The sequence below is a fragment of the Scomber japonicus genome, chromosome 23 (genome assembly GCF_027409825.1).
Source record: "Scomber japonicus isolate fScoJap1 chromosome 23, fScoJap1.pri, whole genome shotgun sequence".
NCBI classification, from domain to species: Eukaryota; Metazoa; Chordata; class Actinopteri; order Scombriformes; family Scombridae; genus Scomber; species Scomber japonicus.
In genome coordinates, this window is record NC_070600.1 from 9,112,504 (window position 1) to 9,135,599 (window position 23,096).

Consider the following 23,096-nt stretch of genomic DNA (forward strand, 5'->3'; position numbering starts at 1 on the left):
GTTTGTCCTTGAAGCTATACCATAAAATATAAAGGAAGACACTTTATTTACTTTATTTAAACTTGACAACTATATTCATGTTTCTGTGTGGTTGTTATTCTATTTATTGCTTAAAGACTTAAAGACAGTGAAAGACTCACAATTAAGTGCTAATGCTTCTTTTCTTTTATTATTCTTTTTGTTTTGTCTTCGAGTACCAAAACACACCACAAGTGGGTAAAAAACATGGAGAGAGAGAGACAGGAAGTCACACACACACATAGACAGAGAAGAATCCATTAAGATCCATACAATAGTCCTCCGTGTCCATGTAAACAATAGAGCTCAGACTGCTCTGACAACAAAGAGCAGGAGAGCTGCTAATCTGACTAAAGCTGCAGATTATTGACCAAGTAGACACACACACAGACACACACACACACACACACACACACACCGATCCCCTCTTGCTAAGATGACAGGAGAAATTGCACGAAAAGAGAATGGACATAGCTTTGTGTGTGTGTGTGTGTGAGTATGTGTGTGAGTATGTGTGTTAGTAAGACGAGAGCACACAAGCACACACACACACACACACACACACACACACACAGTGTCAATAGTACTAATACCAACCCCCCCCCACCCATATCTTGACTCAGAGAACACCAATAGTCACACATCACCTTTTCACCCCTCATCAATAGAGCTCAGGCTGAACATGCTTGCACACACACAGACAGACACACAAACTCACGAGAGAGCGAGGGGGGGTGTCATGTGACAAGCACATGTTGACCACTACACACACGCGCACGCACACACACACATCACACATGCAGATGTGTTAAGCACTGGTCTCACATTAGGGGATTAAGGAACGAAAAGAGTGAAGAGCAGGTCTTAACAGTTCAAGACGGATACACAGAGAGAAGACGGGGTGACGCACACACACACACACACACACGCACACACACACACACACACACACACGCACACACACGCACAAGCACAGCTCAGCAGTGCGCCTGGCTAGTGAGTGACATTTCAAATTCCTTAGTCTCATCCTACAACTACGATTGCATTTTGCCTCCTCTCACTCATTGTGTTGCTATGTGTGTGTGTTTGTGTGTGTGTGTGTGTCCCTGCGCCTGTGTGTTCGCTCCTCCAGTCACCCCAGGGGGCTTTGCGCTGTCACTTCCTGTTTGTTGACATGCATGTCGTTGTGGCGACGCTCTGGGCGCACTCCACAGTGCCTCTGCCCTCTGTACTGTTGTGTGTGTGTGTGTGTGTGTGTGTGTGTGTGTGTGTGTGCGTGTGTGTGCGTGTGTGACAGCGAGCTCGTGAGCGTGTGTGTGTGTGTCATTGCTCGCCGGCCCATTGAGCAGGCTTTGAGTGACGGGAGCTGGCCTTGTAATGGAACTCAATTCACTCCGCAAATAAAGAGGCCTTTGAACCACTGGTCCGAATATGGCAGGACACACACACACACATGCACGCACACACACACACACATACACCGCCTGTGGTCCACTCGCTAGGGGGTTTGGCTGGTAGGGAGCAGAGGGAGGGGAGGGTAGGAGGAGGAGGGGGGGGGCTAGGAGTACAGGGAAGGGTGTTCATGCTCGGCTGCAGCCCCCCTCTGCCCCCCCCCCCTCCTCCTCCTCCTCCTTCTTCTTCCAGGAGCCACAGTGCAGCTAATTGAAGAGAAATGAGCGAGCAGAGGCTGATCTGATCTCAGCGAGCTGGTCCTCCGCGCCGCGTCCGTGTAATTCGCCAGAGCATGACCGATCTCCCGCTGATTTCCACATCAGCAGCAGTAGCAGCAGCAGCAGCCGTACACCCCCCCCTCCCCACCACCTCTACTGTATGTGCCTCAATTATTACTGTTCCCCTCAGTTTCTGGAAGAGCGGCAGATGCTGACACTCTGGGAACGGATTCAGGTCCAAAACAGACTTGATGAATCAACTATAAACTGTCTGACACGCAGTGAAGAAGATTTTATAACACAAAAGGTGCAAACTCATGTCCAAAATTAGTATTTATTCATAAAACTGCTAAAGAGTCCTTTTCTCTCCATCACTGTTAATTAATTAAATGAGCACCTCAGTTCCAGAATTCAATATTTCTTAAATGTTAATCACCCACTCTGCTGTTTTGGAATAACAGGTATCTGATTTTTTTAGACTGAAAGTGAAAAGGGAGTAGAAAACATGTAAAAGAAAGCATGCAGCTAATATTGTCATTCCCACATGTGAGTGACAGTCAGGAGGGGATTATTCCAAATTCAAATATGAGTTTCTTCCAAGAGTAACTTATTTGTGCAGTGTGCACGCTTGCCGGGTTTGACTGTTTGAATTTTGTTGTTCTTGTTTTGTATAAAAAGAGATAAATGTCTTTATTTAAAAAGCAGAGGAGAGCAGGAGCTAATGTGGCTGTCAAGACAGACAGAGAGAGGTACAAACAGACAGAGAGAGAGAGAGAGAGAGAGAGAGAGAGAGAGAGAGATAGCAGTGACAGCATCTCTTCCTTGTCCATTTGCATAAACCAGCCTTTGTTTGACGCCGATGGCCGGCAGCCAAGCACCAACAGAAGGACGGAAGTTAAACTAAAAAAAAAAAAAAAGGATGGTTCTCTTCCAGAAAAATCTTCCACCAGAAATAAATAATAACAATTATAACTATTCAAAAAAAAAACAACACATCAGTTACTTCTTGCAAAAACAAACCGTTTCTGTTGCTCTTCAGAGGAGGGAAAAACAATTCTGAGGAGAGACAAAAAAAAAAAAAAAAAACAGGCTTCTTGGAGATTTGTATTAGCCGACATGAAAGTAAAGATGATTTTTGAGGAGGAAGATGGAGCGACAGAGAGAAGAGAAGGCATTTATGAATATTGAAGCTCCTTCCAAGTTGTGAATATTATGCTGTGTCTGTTGCTGTGGAAATACAGGCCAGAGACTGTTTTGTGTGATACAATGCTATTGCATAAATATCCCCCAAGTATGTTCACACCATAGCAGCTCATGCCATAATGCTGTTATTTAATTGGGAATTAATTAAATACATAAATAAGAATAGGACTAACCTGCTTTTTTTTCTTTTTTTGCCTCCCACAGCAGTTATTGAATCAGTTTATCTTTATTTGAGAGCTATTTTATAGCAGGTTTTTGTCTGTTTTTTGCATCTTATTGTCAGCACAGTAGAAACATCGCAGGGGCACAAGACACTTCTGGCATGTCCCATCTGCCATGTAGATAGCAACATTTCCTCTCCCTCTATCTCTCTCCATCATCACTTTTTTTTCACCTTGAGCAAAGAGCCCTGCTCTCTCCGGCGTGACCTCGATAGCCGCAATGTTTTCCCTTTTCTCCCACGATGCACCTGGAGGGGACATTGGCCATCTCTGGGCCTGTCAGAGTGGCTGTTAGCGCTTCTCCCATGGGTTTGAGGGGGTGGGGGAGTTGTGGAGGGAGGGAGAAGGGGTGGGGGGGATTTGACAGTGGAGATGTCCCCTCTCTCTCTATCTCTCTCTGTCACACACAAACAGAGAGCGGGCCACTAATGGCCTCTTCTTCCAGAGCTTTTTAGCCGGCGTCTTCTTTTTTGTTTGTGCGCTTTCGAGTATTCATTTATTCATGTTGCCCCTTTTCTTCTCCCTTTTTTTTGCCTCCTCCTCTCTTCTTCTTTTCTTACCTCTCTCTCTCCCCCCTTACTCCCCTCCTCCCAACTTTTTCTCCTGTCTCTCTCTCTCTCTGTCTCCTCTCTCCACCTGTCTCTCGGACCTTACAGCAGTTGTATGCGGCTCAGCTGGCGGCCATGCAGGTCTCCCCGGGGGCCAAGCACGGAGGCAGCCTGCCCCCTCAGGCCAACATGGGCACACACTCCCCACCCACCAACACACACTCACAGAGCGAAAAGGCCCACAACTCCCCGCCACCAAACAAGACCAAGGTAAGAGAAATGGCAAAGGCCTCAGGAAGTTTCTGTGTGTTTAATACTAGAAAACCACAAATTAACCGCTAATTTGTAACTTTTAATATGTCTGAATTAGAAAATAACATGAAAGGACATTATGGCTAAAAACTTACACTTTCAAAATTTTTGGCTTGGAGAAATGGAGAATTTTTGGCTTTTCTAGTGTTACAACACACAGTGAGAGAGTGAGCCTGTTTCAGTGCAGTGCATGGCCCCCAGAATGTGTTTCCGAGCATGTTTGAACACTGCAATGTATCCCCAATCTCTTTTTTTTTTTGTCTCCTGCAATCAAACAAGCATTCTGAGCAACGGTCAGCTCCTCGATATAAAACCCCCCCTTGACAAAACTTACAGCACCCGTTTGGAAATCGAAATGCTGCAAACTTTATCACAGAGCTCCAGCTGGTATGTGGTCTGAGGATGGTGGATTTTGAGGATGTATTGGTATTTGTGCCGTTTTCTCGGCTGGCTGCCCAATAGGGGCGAAAGGGAAGGCTTGTGTCCATCCAAGTGGAATTCTATGAATATCTGGTCGGCCTTTTGGGACCTTGAGTGCCTCCCTCCCCACCTGCAAACACACACACACACACACACACACACAACCTCCCAAACCCCCCTGCCATCTTGTGTCCACTCTAGAATCCCCACAGGTGTAGTGGTCAGCCATCAATCAATACACACATACACACACACACACACACACACACACACACACACAATCACAACCCCACAGAGTTTCACAATTTGAATTCAAATGTGTACAAACCCAACATTTTATCACGTAAATCAAAGTTTCCCAACTTCCTTTTTCCACTCTTTTTTCCCACCACATTGTTTTTAATCTGACAAATAAACAAACACACACACACACACACACATTTGGGACAAGCTCATGGCCCTAAAAGAAGCTTGTGTTTGACCCTCGAGCTTGAACCCCTGCTTTTATCACACACACACACACACACACACACACACTATCACTGACACATGTCTTATTACCATATATATGGAGTCGGGCTGACAGGCAAGTGCTGCGGCCTGTGGCGGAGGGGGCAGTGAGGAGCCGTAATGGTCTCCCCCAGTTCAGCGGGAGTGTTTGACTGTGAAGTGGACCCGCGTGGACCCAGATGGGCCCCGTTGAGCCAAAATGGCCGAGTGACCGCGGTGCTGTTTTGGTGTTACTGCCCCATGTGGCGGCGCTGTTTGTGAGCACACAGAGACAAACATTAGATAAGCAATCTGCAGGCTTTTTTTTCTTTCTTTCTTTCCTCTCTGTCTGTCACCAGTCTGCACTCTTTCTAACACCCTCTCTTTCCTTTTCTCTTTCTCTCTCTCTCTCTCTCTCTCTCTCTCTTTATCTCTGTTTGGGTGAGTGACATGTATATTTCAGAGGTGTGCTCCCCCTGTGGGCTCTATCTCAGGTCTCTAGTCATTTAGAGACCTGCTGCCTGCCTCTGCTCACAGCTGTTTGGACTCAGGCACACACCGCTTAAGTGCTTTACCCTCGGGTGAGACACGGACACACACACACACACACATGCGCGCGCACATGCGAGCACACACACACATATACAGACACAGGTGTAGAACAGGACACCATGCCAACCAGAAACCATGCAGCCCCTTCACACAAATACACACACACACAAATCACTGCAGCACACATGCATCTTTCTCATACGCAAGACTGGATCCTTAAATGTAGGCAGGCATGCATACAGACCCATACAATAGTGCGATTCAAGTGATGCACCATATGCTGCCCATTCGTTGACATGCATCACACACACACACGCAGCGCTGTGAAGTAACTAAGTACTCAAGGTGTGTGCTCATGTGAATATAGTGTTACATTCACTTTTCATACTTAAAGCACATTTTCCTCATTAGATTTCTGCACATTTAAGTAAGTAAACTTCATTACCCGAGTGCACTCAATATGACTTCCACGATGGCACACGCGCATGCAAATTTTACATTTAGCATGCAGAGAGGGAGAGAGGGAGAGAGAGAGACAGCTGCAATGGAGACCGCAACCTCAATTTTCAACATCTGGCACATAATGACAACATGCAACCAGCACCGCACTGTCAATAGCACGGTTAATGACTGTGTGCGCACACACACGCTCGCACGCTGCAGACCACCTCCGTGACTTAAAAACTTTTTTGGCCGGAGCTGTGTGGCTTCCTGTTTGCTGTTTAGACTCAAAGGAGACAAAAAATGTTTGTTTCTCGAGGTTGTGAGCTTGTCATATGTCTCTTATCTTGGGAAGTACACTTTGTGCCTTGTATAACTATAAAAGTATGACTATTTAAAGGTTTACCAGTGTAATCTTATCAAATAATGTACATGTAGAAACTACATGACTCACTGGAGAGTCAGTGATTCTTTCAGTCTGATAGATTCCAGTGTTAAAGATAGTGTGGAGGCGACAGGCCCAAGGCAATTATAAAAAAGACAAACAAGTAGGTGAAGCCACATCCTAACAGTGATTTTTGTCTAAATATAAATTAGCTGAAAATGTTAATTTCATTTTCATACTTGAGGAGTTAGTGTTTGAGTATGACTTACTGTAAGAAACAGTGTCACACCAGACTCTGATGTGTTTTCTGCTGTCTGATAGAATTAAAAACCACAATATCATTAAGATACAGACAGTCACTTATAACTGGGAGGAAAAGAGAGGATAGATAGATAGATAGAGAGAGAGAGAGAGAGAGAGAGAGAGAGAGAGAGAGAGAGAGAGAGAGAGAGAGAGAGAGAGAGAGAGAGAAGCACATGTGAAGGTCTTGACACAGACGGTGCAGCACACACGCGCACACACACACGCACACACATAGACCTGCCCGGGATAAACGGCGATGGTGCACACACACACTTGTCCTGCTAATTGAACCGTCAGCTCCCCCGTGATAAGATGCAGAACCCTGATGTCGCTTTCGCATGTCGGCATCTACGGATGTGAAATACAGCCCACACACACACACACACACACACGCACACAGGCACACACACACATTCTCTCTCTCTCCCCTCCTGCTTCCTCTCCGTCTCCATGTCCCTCTGGCTCTCGCTGTCACTCTGCATGTTTTTCGGTCTCAAAGCTCCAGTCTGTTTCATCAGCCAAGAGAGACACAAAAGCAATTGTATTAATTCAAGATTGCGAGCCTTTCAGAAGCTTTGGAGGGCCTCACACACACACACACACACACACACACACACACTCTGTCATGAGATTTAGAGCTTGTTGAACAATGTCTCGCAATGACACAAACACACACACACACACACACACACACAAACAAGTCGGTCCAAGCCTCTCAGCTCCACTGTCTAAACTAATTCCTCCACACTGGCATAATGCAGGTTGGCCACCTTCCCACCATAGGATTTGGCTTGGCTCGGAGAGGAAACTCCCCCATTCCACTGTACAAGAGGCTGAGGCATTATCTATTTGTAATAAATATTCAAATGCGTTCCCAGCCAAAGCCCACCATAATATGGGTCAGGATTGAGAAGATCACACTCTGTTTTTTTTTTTCTTTCTTTCGCTCTCTCCTCTTTTCTTTCCTCTTCTTCTTCTCCGGCCCATTGTCTCACTGAAGGCATCTTTGGGGGGGGTTTCCGTCTATTTAGAAAGACCCCCCCCCCCTCTAATGAAGGACAATCCAGTTAGGCCTCATCGCCGCACAGACACACACACATGCATGTACACACACACACACATATATATAGACACGTACCCATGTAGGGGCTTAATTGGAAGGGCTTAATTGAGTTGTGAGGGGCTCATAAGGCTTAGTACGACTCAAGGAGAGGGAATCAGGGAAAGTCGGCCCTAATGAGTGGATATACCACACACACACACACACACACACACACATACAGACACAAATACAGTACTTCTCTCTCTCTCTTTTTGGATCCCACTGTATGCCGGATTCTACTCCGCCTAAGCGGCAATTAGACTAATGACAAGAAAATAAAGGAAAATAATGTCTCTATTCTATTCTAAAGGTTTAAATCTGGCGACAATACACCCAAAAAGTTCAGTCTTATGAAACACACACTTAGTCACAATTAATGTACAAGTGTAGTGATACAAAGATAAGATAGGAACAACAAACAAACTGTATGCGTTATTGTAGCATACACTGGTGGGCGCGTTAAGCTGTCCCCCTGCCCCGTGTTGTGTCTGCCTTTTAATTGCGGAGTTTTAATTACGCCGGTCCGTGTGCATCTGGCCCCTCAGCGATCTAATTCCTTCCTTCCTGTCATGTGACCCCTCAGAAGCTCCCCTCCTCCCTGATTGGATTAGGTCATCGGCAGGGGTGATGTTGCCATGACAATTAACGTGATAACGGCCCCGGCGTTGTGTGGTGGTCCACATGCCGATTCATTTAGAGGGGCGACTGTCTGTTCCAAATAGTGAGGTTATTGCTGTGAAGACATGCATTGATTAAGATGAATGAGTGGGTTTAATGATAGAAATAGAGTAGCTGGCATCATTATATATAACATGGAGATTCTGTTGGACCAAACAACATGTATTGATTGGTTTCTATGTGTGTGTGTTTGTGTGTGTGTGTGTGTGTGTGTGGTTGTCTTTGAGCAACACACACACACACACACACATTCACATTCACAGCAACATAGGTCCTCTGGTTTTAATGGAGCAAGTGCACATTGAAGTGACAGACAGCGCTCTGTTCTGTTGCCTGTTTGATACATTGAGACATCACAGTGTCTTTTAGTCTCTCTCAGCTGTAAAGACAGTCTCACAGAGGTGTTTTCTTCTTTGTGAGGCGTCTACTGAAGTTCTGCTGAATGATTTCAAGGCGTTCTCTTCTCCCCAGGTGTTTGATTGTTGCTCTCGCCAGTGTCGTTTGAAGCAGAGGGAGGAGCGTTTTTTGCTTTTTTTTTTTACTGCATGTTTACCTGGAGTCTGCATGTGGAGTGCGCACGTGCATGTGCATGGGCATGAATCGTCCCGTCTCTGCCGCCAGTTTGAAGCGTGATAACTTTTTACTGTGATAGGAAGACGGTGGCTGTTTCGTTTGCATGTGAGTGTCAGTGGTTTTTGAGCCGAAATGTTGCAAATTTTGTGCGTGTGCTTTACGGCGAGCTGTTTGAACGGGCAGTGGCATGCACCAAATCACCTGTCCCGCCGGGGCTCGCCTCACATCGCTGTGCATGGAGTCCCGTTTTTTTGATTGGTACGTGTTGAGTTTTGCAATCGCAGCCTGAAATGCGAGTTGTCTCGGTGAGGCGTGGTGTGGTGGGAGCGGGCCTCACCGAGGGGAAGCCTCCCACTTCCAAATTCCCTACGGTGGTCACAGCAGGCGAAACTGTGCTGTTTTGGTTTTTGCAGGACAGTGAGGGTGCACAGCCACTGAACCTGTCGGCCAAGCCTAAGACATCCGAGAGCAAGTCACCCAACTCCCCCCCAACTTCCCCACAGGTCCCTGCTGCTGCTGGCGCCAAGCTGGGCCCCGCAGGCTCCATGAAGCCCAGCATCGCCCCCTCTAGCATCGGAGGACCGCCGACCAGAGTCAGCTCAATAGGTAGGTGGACTTAAGTATACATCCCGCACACACACACACACACACACACACACACACACACACACACACACACACACACACACACACACACACACACACACACACACGAATAGTTCAATGATAATGTCAGGTTACTTTTATCTTGTTTTTGTGCTTTTTGTCCATCATTTCTATTAGTTTTAATACTAATGCAGCCACCAAGAGATCTGGCTGGCATGGTTACATATCAGTGTTCAATTCCAAAGTCCATGAAAACAATCAGGGTGAATGAATGAGGAGAAAGTCAGTCAGTTAGTAATAGAGTCAAAAGTTGTGGCTGATTATGTAAACAGCATTATTTGGAGGTTAAAACCAAAAGTGAGCACCCTTGTGCAGCAAAAATGTGTGTGCACAACTACGGCAATTACGGTAGGGCAATGCTGAACAGCTGATAAGCAAATAAGAGTATTAAAATAATAATAATAATGATACTACAATAATCTTAACGTTTCCCTTTAGTTCTACAAAAGAGGTGATGGAGTGTTTGAGTTTGCTTGTATTTCGTATTTGAACGCAGCATTATCATTAATACGAATGAGGGCCAAAAGTAGGACAATAAGACCAAAGTTGTAATTAACCTGTATTATCCTTTAAACACACACACACACACACACACACACACACACACACACACACACACACACACACACTCATACACTCATACACTCTATCCAAATGCATGTCCACACACATACAAAGTATAAATATAAATACTTCTTTATTTCAATTCATTCTTCTGTGGACATGTTTGCAGATTGTTCAGACAGTGACAATGTAGGTCTTTAAGGAGAACAGTAATAGCTCTGCCAGTAGTGGCGACGACAAGAATAGCATTTTTCCTCGTAGTGTCGCCATTGTTGGTGGTGCCAGTACCCATAATCATACCCGGCCATATGCACCCATACATAAAATATGACATAAATGAATCACTATTTTGTACTCTTAATCCATTTTTCATGCAACGCTGATAGTTCAAATATTACACATATGTAACGGGCTATAATTAGTGTGTTTGTGTTTTTCTTCCGCGGCGCTATTTGCCTCGGGGCTGCTTCATTGTTATGTGTTTATTAGTGACTGAAAGAGACAGAGAGACACACAGGAGAGAGGGGAAGGAGAGAGAGAGAGAGAGAGAGAGAGAGAGAGAGAGAGAGAGAAAGAGAGAGAGAGAAGGGGATTAACACTCTTTTTTTTTCCTGAGCGATGAAGCGGGGGAATAATAAAGAGAGGAGCGTATGACAGACAGGAGGTATCACCAATGAGATTAGACAAGCCTCTTACATGAGCCAGGACAGCGCAAAACACCCAGCATTAATGACACAATGACAGCACACACACACACACACACACACACACACACACACAAAAACACAATCCCACCTCCTCCTCCTCCTATGCAATAGGCAGTTAGTCATTTTTTTTCTGACTTATTGACTAATCTCACTGTTTTTCAACAAATCTGCGGATTTAATATCAGATTAGTGGATTTGCGGTCCCAGATGTTTTTTGTTCCGAAAAATGGATTACAGTGTTTAAAGTTTGTGTGTGATCCCCCCGCTGAATATCTGTGTGTGTTCCCAGGTTTTTTTGTCATAGCTTGGGTCCCATCTGTTGCCACTGAGTTGGGGTTTTTTTACCCGGTCACCGGCGCATGTGTTATTATGGTTTCGTAGTCATATTAGGATTCCTGTTACAAGTTCAGAGGGGATAAAGGGGAGGGGGGGGGCAGACAAATTGGAAAAGAGTCTAGAGGCGGTCGATTTGATGTGAATGTGAGTGTGCGTCTGTGTGTGTGTGTGTGTGTGTGTGTGTGTGTGTATGTTTTGTAGGTATGTGTGTGTGTTTTGAATTCAGGCAGGAAGAACAGATGCATACATAATACATCCAGTGATATAGTGAAAATTAAAAAGGTGGCAAAATGCTCGCTTTACACCCAGATATTACAGAAAAACATTTATACATGTTTTTTTTTTCACTTTATGTTACATGGAAGGATCATATCAGTGTGTTCTTGTTTGCATGGGACATTCTGTAACTCATGGAGAAGCTAAACAGGTGTTCAAATGCGTAAAAATACTCTTAACTGGAAAAACTACTTGTGTTTAATGTGAAGACACTAGATTTTGAAGAATAATGTGTATTACATGGATGTTTTATGTGCTTTTGATAGGAAGACACAAGACTAGATTATATAATGCACAGTGACTGAAATGAAGCACATTTACACACCTGTGCAAAATATACAGTATGATCACTGAAGAAAATACGATGCATTTTCAGAGCTCCACTTCTACCTACTACAATATTAAAATGCTGCATACATCTTTAAGCATCTGTAATAATAATCCAGTCATATATATAAATCATCTGATCATGAGACATCATCATCATCACGTGACTTTTGACACTTGAAGCACATTTTACTGATGATGCTTCTGTACTTAAACTCACTTAACTACTTTCACTTAAAAGATCTCAGTACCAGTACTGATTAAAGTCAATGTATTTTTGCATGTGCTAAATCAGTATCAGTTTTTGAATGTATGTCATTAAAGCTGAAAACAGGGGATACATTTTAAAGGCACTCATTTAAAAATAGTTATGAATAAGAGCAAAAGCACAGGTCAGTTAAATGGTCTCCCTCATATTAAAGTGTTTGGTGGCTTTTAGATAATCTGGCTCATATAAGATGATTAAACTTCCAAGAGTTCATTTCGAGTCAACCTCCACTTGTGTAACTGAGACTGCTCCACTTTGTCCGTCCCATCCAACTCCACCTTTCTTTCCTTTTCTGACACCTACCGACCCGGAAGGCGCGTTCCTCTTTTCTCCCACTTCGTCTGCCCGTCCATCCGTCTTCCCATCTCAAACGGAACTGAAGGGCTGTCAGCGCCTGTAACTTCTACCGCGATCACACATTTGTCTTTGTCCCTGTCATAAAATACTGCAGCAGCCCCCCCACACACCCCATACTCCCTCCCCCCCCCGCCATCCCGCCCCGACCTTGCTGCCGGAGTGATTTTGTGGTCAAAAATGTATTGCGCCTGTCTGTAGAGATTTGGTGCTCAGAGAGACAAAACTTGTGTGTGTGTGTGTGTGTAGAGAGACAGAGAGAAAGAAAGAAACACAGAGAACCCCCCCTCCACCGCCACCACAACCATCACCACCCACCCCCTCCCCTTCTATCTGGGTCACATTCACTTGTCTGGATGGTTGGCATCGCTGTCAGTTTAAGCAAGACACACACATGCACACACATTCATTCGTATATCTATCTGTCCCCCTCCCTCTATTTTGAGTCCAGATTAAAATTGACTGCCACCCGATTCCATTGCCCTCTCCCTCCCTCCCCCCCTCCACCTCCTCCACCCCCTTTTTGGCCCCGCTCGCATCCAGATTTTCCGGTTATGACTTCTGAAAGAGTTCACGGCTCTGTCATTACCAATCTGAAGCTGGTAATCTGGCCTGAGATGGCATTAGCGGTGCGGATTAGCGCAGATAAAGGCCCCATAAGCCAGCGGTGGCTCTTTGTTAAGAGCTAACCCAACTGATAGAGCGAGGCGATAGCGGTGCGCACACACACACACATCCACACAGTCAGAGCAGATGCCTCAGATGCCTCGTCTGCGACTAAGCTGCCGAAATCGTACGAATAATAGGCGGTGAGGAGGAGCGGGGAGATCTGATCTTTGCTGGGCGGCGGGGCAGATGTTCTCGGCCGTGGAAATTAGCCGGACTTTTCAGTTGTAATGAGAGTCATCCGGACACCTCAAAGTACAAGTGTGAGGATGCAGATGAAAAGAGACAGATCGGATGTGTGTGTAAGAAGGGGGGGGGGGGGGGTGAAAAGTGGATGTTTTAATGTGATTAACAGAGATGCCCAGAGGCTGAAATTTTGAGGCAGTTTTTGTTGTGTGTGTGTGTGTGTGTGTGTGTGTGTGTGTGTGTGTGTGTGTGTGTGTGTGTGTGTGTGTGTGTGTGTGTGTGTAAGGCTGAGGGCAGGTGGGAAGTAGGTGGGCTGCAGACAACAAGGTTAGCTCAGGGCACAATCTGACTCACATGCCCAGCTAAACAGTAAAAGTGGTCAGTGTGTGTGTGTGTGTGTGTGTGTGTGTGTGTGTGTGTGTGTGTCTTGAGGAGAAAGACACAAATGCACGCAAGCATGCACATACACACACTTGCCCCAGCAAAGTCCCCTCATCAAGTGTATGTTAATGTCTTGACCTCATGGTTCAGGGGATGATTTATTCTGGATGAAAACCTCCTGCCAGCTTCCCAAACATAAACACACGCACACACACACATTCATTTACTCTTCTGAGTTTGACTGTAAATATGAGATGCTATTCCAAATTTCCTTCCTTATTTATCCTTTCCTTATTTAAGAGTCTAAATGTACAAACACAGGAGATAAATGCACTCAACATGAATTACATCCTAATTTCTCTCACTGTTGACGAATACACAAAACCAAATTAATTGCCGTCCTCTCTTTTCCTCTCTTTTTTTCCCCACTCTCTCTTTTCTCTTCGTCCATTGTCTCAGCAGACTTGTTGTCGTCGCTGTCCTCTGGCGCCTACCTGAACGACCACGAGGCGGTGAGCAAGGCCTTCAGCGAGGCCCGACAGATGAAGGAGCAGCTGAAGAGAGAGCAGCAGGTGCTGGACGCCAAGGTGGCCGCCGTCAGCAACCTCGGCCTCAACAACGGACGCTCCGACAAGGTAGACCCGTCAACACTCCCAATGACACGTGCCGTCACCCTAGCAACGGGCGACAGTATTAAAAGCCATTACAAAATAAAAGTAGATATTCGTAAATATAGTGCAGTTGTTTATGAAATGATTTCTGTTCAAATTCTGCAACTACAAATTATAATATTGTGAATGCTTTCCGCTCATCATCACCACTATTATTAAGCTGCTCAGCTGCTCACAAATTAGAGCATTTTAGTTCAGGTATTCCAAAGGTCTAAATTGGTAAATGTCCTTTAAAATGCAGGGGGAAAAAAGTCTGTAAAAAGTCAGAGTGATGCCGTGCCATCTCATTGTCACTGTGTAATAATTTGTGTTGCCATATGCCATCCCCACCGCTCTATGTAGGAGGTAAATCGGTGTACAATGTGCTCGCTGAAATGTGTTGAAGCTAAACAGGGACAGATAAGGTAAAAACCAGAGGCGTCTCAAGAGGTAATGAGTGTGTCTGTAAGGCGCACTGCGGGGCTATGTATGTGCGTGTGTGTGTGTGTGCGTGTGCGTGTGTGGCGGAGAGGAGCGGAGAGGAGACGGTAATGTGAAGTGACGTGCCGGCTTCTCGGCAGCGTGGCTAAATTGCGGTTATTTGTTAAACACATTGGGAGTCAGCTACGCGCATACACACACACACACACACACACACACACACACACACGTGCACACACTGAGAGCAACAGCACACTTGAAGCAACAGCACACTTGAAGCATCTGCACGGCTGACATTCAACAGCTCTATCTGTCTCTTTCTCTTTTTTTTTTTTAGCTTCTCATCTGATGTGTTTGTAACAGTCAAACACTGATACATCTGTAATTCAACATAAAGCAAATAGTATCTTTGTATTCTATTGTATTACACACAGTCATACAGGCTTCAGTCTTATAGCCATTAAGATTCACACTAGGGGAAGTTTGGGAAAAATGAGGGAACATCAAAGGATTCGACTGTTTTTTTGGGAACACACAAGGACATTTCACAGCTTTGTTCCACACTCTCATTGCATTAAATGCGATACTAAAATACTCAACCTAATTTTAGTGCACATTATTTATCATTTCTTGTTAATTGGCTGTATGTTAACTCACAGGAATTAGCTGATGAGGTGAACAAGTGTAATTTTGGCTCACCCTCTCATCAGTTTCACACTATCTATAATGATCAATACAATTAAGAATTGTATAAGCCTGATCCAGGACTACATTTCTCTCAGGAGATGTATTTTCTCATGTTAAATTAAGAGTAGAAAAGTAGTAGTGTTAGATACTATACAAAGCTATTATAAGATGGCTTTTTAATTTTAGATAGCTTCTTTTTTTTTTTTTGTGCTGGAAAACGCAAACTCTCTCTGTCTCGGCTTCCGAAGCCACGCGCCCCCGACAGCCCACTTCTGTTTCCTTGGCCCTTTTGGCTCCGTGCTGCGGGAGTGTGAAGCCGGCGAGCGTCTCGGTGTTCGGATACAACAGTGTCATCTCTGACACACTCAGAGGATTAGTTTTGTCGCTACTTTGTGTCTTGGCTCGAGTGTCAGCCATTCAATCCACTTTTCTCGTGGACTGCGCTGAGGCTTAATGTCAGACTAGGGTGACATCCGCTCTGTCTCCCTGTTCGGCTCCATCTCTGCCTCACGCACGCGCACACACTCACACACACACTCACACATTGAAAAAGCCCTTTTTAACATCATTTTGAATCTTGAAATCTAAAAGTGTGAGACACATTTTCTGCTTTATTATTGCTTTATTTTTAAGGCTTGTTTGAAATGAAGAAAATCCTTTTAAAACATTTTGGATTTACATGCAAACTGACAAAATCACTCCACCCTACCGGCAGATTATTGTTCATTTATTAAAACAAAAATAAATTCTAAATAAATGACTTTTTAAATAGCGAGAAAAAAAAAAAAGCTGAACATTTTTCCACAATGCGTCTGGCTTTTTATTCTCCCTCTCTCCTCTCTCGCTCTTTTTAGCCATATTTATTCCAATCTAGGGGGGGAAATTATCTCTAACAATTAAACTCTGCTGGACTAAAAACAGAGAAAATGCATTTCATTATCGTTCTGCCCTCCCTCCATCCAGCCAGCCAGCTTGCCAGGGTCACATGTAAATGGAGAGGGACACTTTTTGGAAGGTTGTTTTAGAAGACGACAGTGTTTGCGGTAGTGCTCCTAATCGTATAATTATACTGTAAAAACGCTGGCGCTGCTGCACGGCCGTGTGTGTGTGTTTGTGTGTGTGTGCGCCGACAGTCAGGTTTCTAGAGTAGAGTGTGCCGGCTGCTTGCATTAAGCATGTAAATGCTCAGTAAATCAGCCTTTTATTGGTTGTAATAAATACCCAGGGGGCCGTACGGCGTGGCCTCGCTCTCGTCGGCGCTGCACTCTCTCGTTCTCTCTCTCTCTAATGCGTCGACCCTCGGGGGCCTCTGCAAGAGAGAGGCAAGCCGCTGCACTCCACTCTCGCAGGTGGCTGCCAGGAGTCGCCGCACACACACACGCACACACACACACACACACAGAAACGCACATGCACAGAATATACAGTATACACACACACACACACACACACACACAGACAAAAACGGTAAACATTCAAATAGGACTAAATGTAATCAACATTCTTACACATGCAAACACACACACGCAGATGTGTATTCAAGCATGCGGGCGCGCAGCACTCTAACAATTTGATGTTGACATTACCGCTTCCACATTTTGACATGGAAACAAACTGTCTGCCGAAAAAACACTGATGGTTTTTTTTTTCCTGGCTTCTCCGTGGTTTAATCCATTGACAAAAAAAAATGATATTTATTTATTTTTATATAGCAGATTATTACCACTGAGAGTCATTCATTCTTCGGTTACCTCTGTGAAGGAGTTTATACATCTTAAAAAGCATTAGACATATATGAAATAAACAAGAAATAAGCAGACAGGAAATCAAGTTCAATGATGTGTTTAGGTGTAAAAAAAGGAAACTTGACAATTCGGCAGTTTCATTCACTCATTCATTCATTCATTCATTCACATATGGACTGGTTGTTTGCTGACTCACTCGCTGACCGACCGCAACTGTGAACTGTTTGTGTTGTTCAGGACAAGGCCGCCTTGGAGAGTCTGAGTCAACTGAAGCAGCATGCCGAGGACAAGTACAACCACGCCATGCTGGACTTCGCCATGAGTGGAGACTCTGACGGTAAGCATGCGCACACACACACACACACGTACGCAGTCATGACAGTGGGAAAAACTGTGTGGTTTGTGAATTACTTTGACAAAGCATGTGATTGTTCTTGTAAACCTATTTTTAGGAGCTGAACAGAATGCATGAGTGTAACAATTTACCGTATATACTGCAACATATTCATCATACAGGCTGTAATAGAGGGTTTTGGTTATTTTTAAAGCACCTGTTGTTCATCTTTATATTGACTTTATCTGACTCTTGCCTACGTCTCATCACACTCTCCCTCCTTAGGTTCTCCCAGCGTGTCAGACTCCAGAATATTCCGGGAGGCTCGGGGTCGCGGCAGCAGCGAGCCGCACATCAAACGGCCGATGAACGCCTTCATGGTTTGGGCCAAGGATGAGAGGAGAAAGATTCTGCAGGCCTTCCCCGACATGCACAACTCCAACATCAGCAAGATCCTCGGTAAAACACCCCCCCTCCCCACCTCACATGTAATCAATCTGTTGCTTTGAGTGTCATGATCTTTGCTCCACCAGAGATGCATGTATTGCGTGGTGCACTTCCTCCTCACACACACACACACTCGAGGTGATTTCCTTGCGAGCGGTGGCATATCGTGGAAGCGGCTGTTAATGAACGGCTGGGGAGAGCGCGGCTCCGACAAATGATGATATAATTCATTATGCATTAAACAAGCAGCGCGAGGCCGTCTGACATTTCCCCCGGACCGCCGGGATCGGCCCTGACATTTTAAAGAGCTCCTAAGCGTTTTATAACACAGGGAAATCTGGTTTTAATAAGCCTCCTCTCTCTCTCTCTCTCTCTCTCTCTCTCTCTCTCTCTCTCTCTCTCTCTCTCTCTCCCTCTCTCTCTCTCAATTGCTAACAGATCGCAGAACAGAGAGAGAGGACAGCCAAGTGCTGACAGCTTTAACCCATTAAACATACAGTAGTCAAGTGCAAATTCAGACCAGATATGAAACACACAAGGGGAAGACATGCTGAAGATTACACCCACACACACACATACACATAAGAGGGGAGGGGGTACTACAAATCTATGAACAGAAACTGAACTGAGAGAGATGACAGCAGGTTAAGTGAAGTCCTCATTAGTTTGGATGAGTACCTGTCATCCTCGCGGCTCCCCTCATTAACCTTCTTTTCTCCCTCTTTTTTTTTTCTCTTTCCGGGTGAACCCAATCAATTTCCACCATCATCATTTGTGTGTGTGTGTGTGTGTGTGTGTGTGTGTGTGTGTGTGTGCAAGTGTCTCTTAAATGCTGTCACACGTGTGACGGTATGCGCATGTGATGTGGGGGTCACGCATGCCAAACACACACACACATTTGTTCCTCACACACAATGTTAATTGATCAGCGCGCGGACACACACGCTCAATTTAAAACCACATCTTCAAACCGATTCCTATCATGTCCTTCCTACAAAATGATCACAGCCCCCCCTTTATGATTTATTTTTATGTTTACTGCTTTGCTGTTATTTTCCATACTGTGCTTTTTATTACATTCTATGCCGCTTTTAACCGCTCTCGTCCTCCTCTGTTGTGTAAAGCTCTTTGTAGCCCTTTTTTTTTTTTTTCTTCGAAGAAATACGGAAGCGAAACCGATCGTTGTAATCGCTGACAATGTGTCCCTTTCTTGTTCGCCCAGGCTCACGCTGGAAAGCCATGACCAACCTGGAGAAGCAGCCCTACTACGAGGAGCAGGCTCGCCTCAGCAAGCAGCATCTGGAGAAATACCCCGACTACAAGTACAAGCCGAGGCCCAAACGCACCTGCCTGGTGGACGGCAAGAAGCTGCGCATCGGAGAGTACAAGGCCATCATGAGGTCCCGTAGACAGGAAATGAGACAATACTTCAGTGTGGGGTACGAGACCTGGCAGAGGAACACTGTACATTACATTATATATACACATTAGTAGAGATTAATAACATATGTATCTTCTCATGTGGACATATGTAGCATTCATAGCTTTATTTTGACATTTTGTGTCAAATTTCATAAATTTTTCTCTGATAATTCAGTTTTTTCAGTCTTTTTGTTTTTTAAAGAAAAACTGTTTCAAGGTTTAAACATTTCCAGTAGAAAATCTCCTGTTTTTGATGTTTGCTGACATTTCCTTTCTTCAATAAGCCACGCTAACTAATAAAAGCTCAAGGACAGTAGTTCCCAACCTAGGGGCCAGGACCCCCGCAAGGGTCACAATATAACCATGTGCAGTTGTGAAATGATTAAGAGGATGGGAAAGCTGAAAAGACTTTACTGCAACAATAATTTGTGTTACTTTTGTCACAATTTCACCTCATCTCTTTTTTTCCCTTATGAATCACTTCATCATTTTACCTCTCTGCTTCAAAAAGGAATTAAAAAACACTTTGAGGTTGTAAAGGGTCACAAGTTGAAAAAGTTTGGGAGACATTTAAGCATTTCTCCTCCTCAGAAGCAGAAGCAGAACTTTTTAAAGACTAAACATTCAGTTTGAAATGCTGTTTTTCATGTAGTGACATACTTCTGTCCTCTCTGTGAACCTCAGGCAGCAGGGTCAGTTGCCCCTGTCTTCAGCCGGCGTGGTCTACCCAGGTGCCCTGTCCATGGCGGGGATGCCCTCACCCCAGATGCCCTCTGAGCACTCGAGCATGTCCAGCAGCCCCGAGCCCACCGCCAACCACCACCAGACCCCCCACATGGGCGGCCTGAAGGGGGACGAGCCTCGCATCAAGGAGGAGGAGCTACGGCTGGACGACAGCAACGGCGACGTGTACGACGACTTCGACTACGAGGACGAAGAGGCAGATTACGCCAGCGATAACGAGAACCATATCACCCAATAGGAAGGCGCGAGAGCCGCCTACTGGGTTTTTGTTTTGTTTTTTTAAAAGCCAATCACAGCTGGTTAATCCCACGAAATCCCAAACTCACCAATCAGGAAGAAAAACAACCTCTTTTTTTTTTGCCAATCACCCTGAGTCCCTGATCTCACAGAAAACCCCCCCCCCCGCCACCCCTTACTTTCCTTCCTGACTAACACGGACTCTGTTCTGAGAGCCAAAATCCCTCCCCCACTGGAGTCCTGATACCAGCATCTGATCAATCAACTGAAGCACAGGACCTGTCACTCACACTGACTGTTACACAAACTGGAGTCTGGGAGGAGAGACGACTAAGCCAGCTCTGAAGCTCGCTGAGGAATATTCGAGTACTACTGCAAGAGTCTGATACCGAGGCGAGTGTAATGCCACGAGTGAGGAGAAATTTCGGCGGAAAAAAAGAAAAGAAAATCACACTCAGACAGCAACCTTTTAGACCCGTTTGTAGACAAGGAGACATTTTCAAATGAAAGACGCAACAGTGGACCTGTCAAAGGCGAACAGATGACACTTTAAGATGGCGGACCTGTTTATTATCAAGAGACACTTTTAAAAAACAACAAAAAAAAAACAGCTTTTTTTTTTTGTTTTGTTCTTGGTTCTATAATATTCTCACTCAGGTACACGGTGCCAATAAGTGGCTTGTGAATGTGATTTGTTGTTTTTGTGCTACAAGTTTGAATAATAATAGAAAAAAAGAGACATTTCTTTTTTTCCCCCTCCCCCTTTTGTTGTAAAGCACCTGAAAGACATCAGACATGTTTATTTTTAACTAAAAGATATCTTTTTCTTCGACCTCGCAGTGTGCTGTCAGCGGTCCCACCCCCCACCCCCCACCCCCCAAAATCCGCACCCCGTCCCCTTTATTTTTTTCTCTGTGTTTTTGTGACTGCCTGCTCCCCACCCAGCTCTTACCCCCCCTTACATTCTTATTCAGAATCCTATGGGACGGTCCAGCCAGGACTGACCACAGCATGGACCGTCCCCAATCGATATTAGGGGGGGGAGGGGGGTCCTCTCTGGCGTCACGGAGCAGAAACGAAAGCACTGCGTTGTGAGACAATCCAGCAGTTTTTTTCTTCTTCTGGTTCCGTCCCGATCTAGCTAGATCTCATCCAGGGCAAAGAAAACAGCAGTACGACTTAGCTTGAAACATCCCGACCACGTGTGTGTGTGTGTGTAAGTGTGTGTGCCACGTGTACGAATTTTATTGGGCGCTTGAACATGTGTGTAAAATTTAAAGAAAGAGGCAAAACAAGAAAAGAAAAGGAAGACAGGCAACTCTTACTGCTGCTGTTAACTACTCTACCACACACACACACACGCGCACACACACACGCATACAAACTGTTATTATGTCCCTTCAGTGTTTTCCCGCTCCCCTCCCTCCAATTAACGTTGTCCTGCTGTCCCCCCCCCCCCTCTCAGTTGGGCGGAGCCGAGGTGAAGTCAGCCAGTCAGTGTTTCTGTTTGTATTTGAATACTGTATTTTATTATTTCTCTTCAAACTGCCTCTAGTCTAATATTATTAACAATAATTATAAGGATGGTCAGCGTTTCCTAAGTTTAGTAAGTTATGTACAGTATAATTTATTTTTCTCCTCTTTATCGGGTTTTTATGACCATATGAAACTATGACAGTCAATGAAACATTATTCTATTTAGCTGGTAGGTATTTAGATCTAAACAAAAAAAAAAAAAAGGAAAAAAAAAAAGAAAAAAAAGTTGTCATTTTACCTTGCTTTGTTTCGCATTACTTTGTTCCCTTCTTTTCTGATGCGTTCGTTTTGTATTAATCCTGCGGAAAGGTGTGGTGGAGGTGGTGGTGGTGGTGGTGGTGGTGGGGTGGGGGCGGAGTCAAGGACAGTGAGCCCCCTCCCTCCTCCTCCTCCTACCCCCCCCCCCCCCTTTTCCGAGCTGAAGACGTAACCTTTTCATGTCCAAACCCATTTCTAAAAAGCACTCAGACTCTGTGCAGTCAGAGAAAAAGAAGAACATGATTTTGTTTTTTTGTTTTATTTTTTAAATTTTATTGTTATTATAATTTTATTTGTAATGGTTATTATAATGTATAATGTGAAGTTTCCTCTCTTTTATTTTATCTTTTTTTTTTTTTTGTGGAAATCAGTTTTTATCACTTTTGGAAACTGTTTTCTGTGAACAAAGAGTCCCGTCCCCGTTTACTAGTTTGGCCGCCTCATTTAAACACAGTGGAACATCTTTGGCTTGGATCCACACATACACACACACACATAAACGCACACACACAATCACTAATACACACATTTTAAGAGATTATCATGACAACCAAACGAATCCTATGCTGTCCTTTTTTTCTTTCTTCTGTTTCTTCAAATCTAGAATATTCTAGATTATAAAACCTGTACATAAGTTTTGTTTTTGTGAGAGCAGTGATTTTTTTTTTTAAATCATAGGAAAGCAGTGTTTACTATGATCCACCAAGGATGTTCCACTGTGTGTGTGTGTGTGTGTGTATGCGTGTGTTTGTGTGTGAGAGAGAGAGAGAGAGAGAGAGAGAGAGAGTGAGGCGACCAGACGTATCTACAGTATCTTTAAAAAGTCACTTCTCATCAGGAGCCCTTTGCTTTGTTTGAGCTCCACGCGACGCTACAGGAGCCATGACTACTCTTCAGGTGTGCTGTCACATAGTGATCCCCATGTTCACAATCATTCTTCCCTATAGGT

General features: G+C 44.7%; 1 protein-coding gene across 8 annotated transcripts in view; it reads left to right on the plus strand.

Moving 5' to 3' along the window:
* The window catches only part of sox5 (SRY-box transcription factor 5), a 107,622-nt gene extending 86,270 nt beyond the window's left edge, over nucleotides 1-21,352 (plus strand). For 3 of the 8 annotated variants that reach the window (XM_053313745.1, XM_053313742.1, XM_053313746.1), the window contains 7 exons: nucleotides 3,769-3,930; nucleotides 9,329-9,521; nucleotides 14,106-14,281; nucleotides 17,407-17,506; nucleotides 17,789-17,962; nucleotides 19,173-19,389; nucleotides 20,057-21,352. In XM_053313745.1, coding sequence (XP_053169720.1) covers nucleotides 3,769-3,930; nucleotides 9,329-9,521; nucleotides 14,106-14,281; nucleotides 17,407-17,506; nucleotides 17,789-17,962; nucleotides 19,173-19,389; nucleotides 20,057-20,354 — 1,320 coding nt within the window. In that variant the 3' untranslated portion in view covers nucleotides 20,355-21,352. The remainder of the gene's footprint in view (nucleotides 1-3,768; nucleotides 3,931-9,328; nucleotides 9,522-14,105; nucleotides 14,282-17,406; nucleotides 17,507-17,788; nucleotides 17,963-19,172; nucleotides 19,390-20,056) is intronic. The other 5 variants (XM_053313743.1, XM_053313749.1, XM_053313747.1 and 2 more) reach the window with 4 other exon arrangements.
* Nucleotides 21,353-23,096: the final 1,744 nt, after the last annotated feature.